The 6,000-nt window shown below is 45.9% G+C and overlaps 1 protein-coding gene across 1 annotated transcript in view; it reads right to left on the bottom strand.

Annotated features, from left to right (window-relative positions):
• Positions 1-502: 502 nt before the first annotated feature.
• Tnfrsf11a (tumor necrosis factor receptor superfamily, member 11a, NFKB activator) overlaps positions 503-6,000 on the bottom strand; it is a 31,354-nt gene continuing 25,856 nt past the window's right edge. The window contains exon 11 of the mRNA XM_013018895.1: positions 503-981. Within this exon, the coding sequence (XP_012874349.1) occupies positions 503-981 (479 nt within the window). The remainder of the gene's footprint in view (positions 982-6,000) is intronic.

The following is a 6,000-nucleotide window of genomic DNA, read 5'->3' as shown; positions in this document are numbered from 1 at the left end:
TTCTAGAAAACTCCTTAAACAGTCCAGGAGGAAGAAGAGGAAGAGGTGGAGGAAGGGGAAGAAGTAACAAGACACAGAGTACAAAAAAAAAAAAAGTGAACTATAAATATGGAGGGGATGCAGATCTCCACCGAGCAAGATGGTCCCGAAACAAACGTCACCAAGTCACAAATCAGAACGGGGTGGGGGTGGCTGGGGAAGGGAGAGGGTCCGACCCGCGGCCGCCCGGCGTGCGGAGGGGACGCGAGGAGTCCCACCGCACAGCGGCTCAGGCAGAGGCCGGGGTCGGGTGGAGAGAAGGTCGGGCGTTGTGCACTCAGGTACCGATCCTCGCTGGGGAGGGCAGGAGGAAGGGGGCGGACACCGGCCAGCCCGGCCCCCACGTGTGCCTCTGGGTCCTGCCTGGGGCTCAGTCGGGTGCCTGGCCGGGGCTGGGGAGGTGGGGGTGGGCTGCGTTCCCGGCTGGACCCGGGTCCGGGGCTGCAGGGGCGCCGGGGCGCGCTCAGGCCTCGGCTGCGCCCTGCTCCTGCACCGGCCGCGATGCTTTCTCGGGCTCCGGCGGCAGCCCGGGGCCCGCGCAGGTGTCCAGGAAGCGCGGCCCGTTGCCCGCGAACGAGTCCGGGTGTCCGAGCGTCTCCTCCTGCACCGGGCAGGCCATGGGCTCCGGCTCCGGCTCCGGCTCGGCGCCCGCCGCGCCGCTCCCCGCGCCCGCCGCGCCCTCCTGCGAGGTCTGGCTCACGTAGACCACGATGATGTCGCCCTTGAAGTTCATCACCTGCCCGCTGGAAATGAACGTGGAGTTGCTGTTTCCCGTCACGGTGCCTGCGGGGACCGGAGAGGTCGAGTCAGGGCGGGGACAGCCGCGGGACAACCGGGAGCGCAGGGCCCGCGGAGGCGGCGGGGCGCGAGAAGGGCGGAGGTGACGGAGGGAGGGAAGCCATGCCCGGGAGCCACTCTCCCGCGCCGGCGCGGGTCGTGGGCCTGGCGGGAGAGGGCGGCCGGGTCGCAGAATCATCACAGACCACAACCCGCATTATAAAGTGAGTGTGCCCTGTGTAACAAAGGCTCGGTTGTGGAAGGTCAGGGAGCCACCGGAGCTTGGTCAGGAGCACAGGCGGAACCATTCTCTTAACATTCATTTATAAAACACAAGATGACTGGGGCCGGGCACCCGCAGCTCTCAGCTACTCAAGAACAGCTTTAAACAGACGTGTTCGAGGACCTCAGTTCATAAACCAGCCCTGCCAGGCAAGAAAGATTCCTTACCGCCTATGGAACCAGCAAACAACAACAACAAAACCATCAACAGAGCAGAGAACCAGCCTTGCAAGCAAAGGCTAAGGAAGAGTAATTGTTTAAAACAAGAGTAAATTATTTTAAAAACAAATTACTCTTGGGGGAGGTGGCGGGGAGAAGATTCAGAAAACTATAAAGAGAGGAGAAGCTGATAAATCACTGTTTCCTTCTGAACCCTTAAAGGGTGTTCAACTCCTTTGGGGTTTTGTCATTTCTTTGTGAGCGACTGGAAGTAACCAGTCGTTAATTATCAGACCATTTGGAGAGAGAGAAAGTTCAACAAATGTTAGGAAACCTGTCACTTTTTATTATTCTGCTGTCTTAAAGACTAAGGTTCCAGAAACACTCCCTGGTGAAAATGACTGCTCCAACCCAACAAGCCCTAAACTCCCCAACACTCAGTATAGCAAACAATGTGTCCTCTGCCTAGAAGACACGAATATCAGAATGGCTCCTTGATTTTCCAACATGCTTAGCCTTTCTCTATTGTGACCCAGCTTCAATAATATTTTTCAGACATAAAGTTTCTGTCACTCCTCCATATGACATCATCCCCCCCCATGTTTGGTACCGTCTGACTAAAACACCTAGAGGCATATAGAAAATTCCTGTGGGGAGACGTCTCCCTAATTACCAAAGCCAAGATGGAGGCACAGTGAAATACCCATGGAAACCCAAGGATTTTTCTAGTCACAATCTTCTGGCATTTCTTTCATAGATTACTAAAGATGAGTGGCTTAATAAATCTATTATCTAATAATTCCTCAACCGACATAATAGAGGCCACTAGTATTTCTATTTTCCAGGAGGTAGCACATTCTCCATTCCCCTAAAATACACTCAAAATATACAGAATACTTTAAGCTAGGGGCTTCCTTTAAAGTATGTCTGTGCCTTTCTCCTCTTGCCAAATACAAAGTTGTTGTTGTTTTTTTTTAATAAGATAAACGCAGTAGGGGAGAGCGAGCAATTAGGGGGGATAACACGTACAGAATCAAGAATGGTGTGTATACTTGCAATCCCAGCTGTTGGAGGATGTAGACACGAGGATTGTGGTTCAAGGCTAGCCAAGGCAAAAGTGAGTGAGATGTTATCTGAAAAACATGCCAGATATGGTGGAAACATGCCTGTAATCCCACCTACTTAGGAGGCAAGGAGCTCACTCTAATGTCGGGCAAAGAGTGTGAGACTCTAGCTCGAAAAATAGCTTTAACGAAAGGGTTGGGCATGTGGTTCAATGGTAGAGTTTGAGCCTGGTGAGAAAGAAGTCCTGAACTCAAACTTCAGTATCCCCCTCCCCTCACACCCAGTCAAACACCATGTACATACCATAAACATTACATTCTGATTTAAACCCTACTGTATCTATTTAATCAAATCAGTAATTTTCTATTGCTCAGAAGTAATTTTCTTGGCATGGCTCTCCTATGGTTTCATTACAACATCATTAACTATTAGTTTTGCTATTCTTCAATCCATGAAACACACAGGGCATTGATTGCTAGCCCCTGCATGAATTGCTACACCTTTTAATTAAACAGCTCTTCTGTTTCCCCTTCCTACTTAGCTTTACATGATTGTGAATGACTTATCCACCAGTTAACACTTTCTGGTCTATCTTCTTCCTTGTCAGAATCCTCAATTAGGATTGGAAATGTGGCTCAAGTGGTAGAGCACCTGCTCAGTAAGCCCAAAGTCCTGAGGTCAAATCCAGTGACAGAAAAAGAAGAACCCACACCCTTCAATTAGTCTGAATGTAAAATGCTGACAGTATCAGCTGTTCCTTTCTTTTAAGTAGAATGAGAATGCAGAGTCATTCTTCTAACAGCTCAAGTGCAGAATCCTTCTAGAATTTTATTCCCCAAACTTTCACAACTGTCTTATCCACCTCAATTTCAATGGTAAAAAGAGTTTCAATAACTCATTCTTTGAATCATCCCAAAGCATGTAGTTGTTTCATAGAAACAATCCTCATGTTTATCAAACTCTTTTTGTTGGCCAGTGAATGTAACAGTTAAAGTTTGTTTTCCCTTTGGATAAATACTGATAGGAGGTGTTGTGTCTGTGTGTTCTTCTTTAACGTTTAAAGTTTTAAATGACCCCCAGATGAGCTCTCACCCATACCCTTAGGAACACCCATGAATTCCTACAGACACAGCATTCAGTGGGTAGAGTCAGAGCCACTGGGAGTCCAGGATAGCCTATAATCAATATGCTTCCTGCATAGAGGAAAGCACCCAGGCCCAGAGTTGAAGTCCCACAGCAACAACAAAAAGAACTAAGGAGACCACAAGGAAGGAGAAGGTCCAAAAAAAATCTCTGTTCTTATCCTGTGCTTTCAATAGTGGGAAGAATTTGGCACAAACTTCTTGCCACAGCTCTGTCTGTCCACTTATAACATAGGCATCAATTATCATCAGGCCATGCCAGCTTGTCAGTGTGTAGCCACATAGAGCAGGTGCATTTGTTAAATGAATGAACAGAGGAGTTTGTGAATACCCAACAGAATTCCCTAAGGGCCAAAAGAAGATGAGAGATTTGAAAATGCTTGGGCTATAGCAGAGAATTAATCACCAGTGCAACGATGACATTGATTCTTACAAGGCAACATTAGTGCCCACAGAATCCCAAGGATACAGAACTGTATGGAACAGACTGTGGAGCATGCCACCTTTCCATCTCTGTCTTGGAGGAGGATCTCAGTGTGTCTCAAACACTCAAAGCGTATTTTCCTCTGGAAATCTAACCAGTGTCTGAAATCATCCATCATCGTGATTGCCTCTGGTGAAAACACTCATCGATATCAATCTGCACGAAGCCCCATAGTCTCATTTCTTGTCACGCTAGTCAGTTGTGAGTTGAATGTTGTGCTAGATTAGATCAAAAGGCTCAGAATGAATTGGTAATATTCTTATCTTTTAATATAGCTCAGTCCTGAAAATGTCCTTGCTGAAAGCAATAATTTCTTAAAATTTGAGTTCTATATTTTAGAAAAGAAAGAGTTCTTGTGGTTCTGTAAGCTGATCTGAGAGAGCCAAGTTCAGGGATAAAAATATAAGCAGGCCACCATGTTGGCTAGTTGTATAATCCAATGTTGCTTTGGGGTGTTGTTGTTGTTGTTGTCATTGTCGTTTTGCAGTTGATCCACGCCCCTGAAGGGACATGGAACCAAGGGGTCCCCTCCAATATTCTTCTGGTCTAGTGAATCTCTCCTTTGCTGGAAGCTGGTTAGGATGTATGTAAAGAAAGAAGGATGGTTTGGATAAGGCTTGCTCAAGATGGCCTAAAAAGGCCCAAGGATTAAGAGAAGAAAAGGAGAAGTCACAGATTGGGAGAACATATTTGCAAGTCATATCTGAAGCCTGGTGCTTGCAATTCATGCCTGTAATCCTAGTGACTCAGGAGGCTGAGATCTGAGGTTCAAAGCCAGCTGGGACAGGAAAGTCCATGAGACTCATATCTCTTAATTAATCACCAGAAAACTGTAAGTGGAGCTATGGCTCAAAGTGGTAGAGTGCTAGCCTTGAGCAAAAAAGCTCAGGGACAGCGCCCAAGCCCTGAGTTCAAGCCCCATGACCAACCACAACAAAAGAAAGTAGAAAGTCATATCTGATAAAGACTATTACTCAAATTGTTCAGTGAAGTTTTCTAACTTAATAATAAGAAAGCAAACTACCCAATTAAAAAAATGAGTCAATGACCTTAAAAGACCTTAATAGACCTTAATACCAAAGAGAAGACCTCACCAAACAAAGAAGATATTCAAATTACATTTAGGTATATGAAAAGATTCTCACTAGGCATCAGTGGCTCATGCCTATAATCCTCACTACTCAGGAGGCTAAGATCTGAGGATTGCAGTTTGAAGCCAGCTCAGGCAGAAAAGTCTGTGAGACTATTTCCAATTAATCACAGAAAAAGCCAGAAGTGGTATGGTGGCTCAAGTGGTAGAGCACTAGCCTTGAGCACAAGGAGTCCAGGGAGAATGCCCAGGCCCAGACTTCAAGCCCCAGGACTGGCAAAAAAAAAATCTCTACATCATATTTCATGAAGGAAGTGAAAAACTGAAACAATTAGATATTATTACATGCCTTCCCAAATGGCTAACTCCAGTGCATGGAAAATATCAAATGCTGGTGAGGAGGTAGAGCCACAAGTGGCTCCCTCCCATTCATGGTGGTGAGAATGTAAAATCACACAGCTCCTTTGGAAGACAGTTCGGCAACCTCTGACAACACCAAACTCAGGGTTACCATACATTTAACCAATAATAAATCTTTGGTATTGACTCAGTTAAAAGTTATGTCTACACAAAAATCTGTACATGGTGGTTTAGGACAATTTTACTCATAATTGTCAGAACTTAGAAGAGTCCTTCAATAGGTGAACAGATAAATTGTGGAACATCCTAACAATGGCATTGTATTCAGTGCTCAAAAGAAATGATCAAGCCATGAAAAGACATAGAAAGGCCTTAAATGTGTACTACTAAGTAAAAGAAACCGGTCTCAGAAAAGCTACTTACTACATAAGCCCAACAATATTTTCGATAAGTAAACTATGAAGACAGTAAAACAATCGATGAGTATCAGAAGATAAGAGGAGAGAAGGTAGGATGAAAAGTCAGAGCACAGCGTCTAAGGACAGTGAAACCACCACCACCATGGTGGACGGACGTAAATCCTCCCACAGTTGCCAAAAGCC

This window comes from Dipodomys ordii, unplaced genomic scaffold, assembly GCF_000151885.1.
Source record: "Dipodomys ordii isolate 6190 unplaced genomic scaffold, Dord_2.0 Scaffold43, whole genome shotgun sequence".
In the NCBI taxonomy this organism is placed as follows: Eukaryota; Metazoa; Chordata; class Mammalia; order Rodentia; family Heteromyidae; genus Dipodomys; species Dipodomys ordii.
This window is presented reverse-complemented; position numbering and strand designations above follow the sequence as displayed.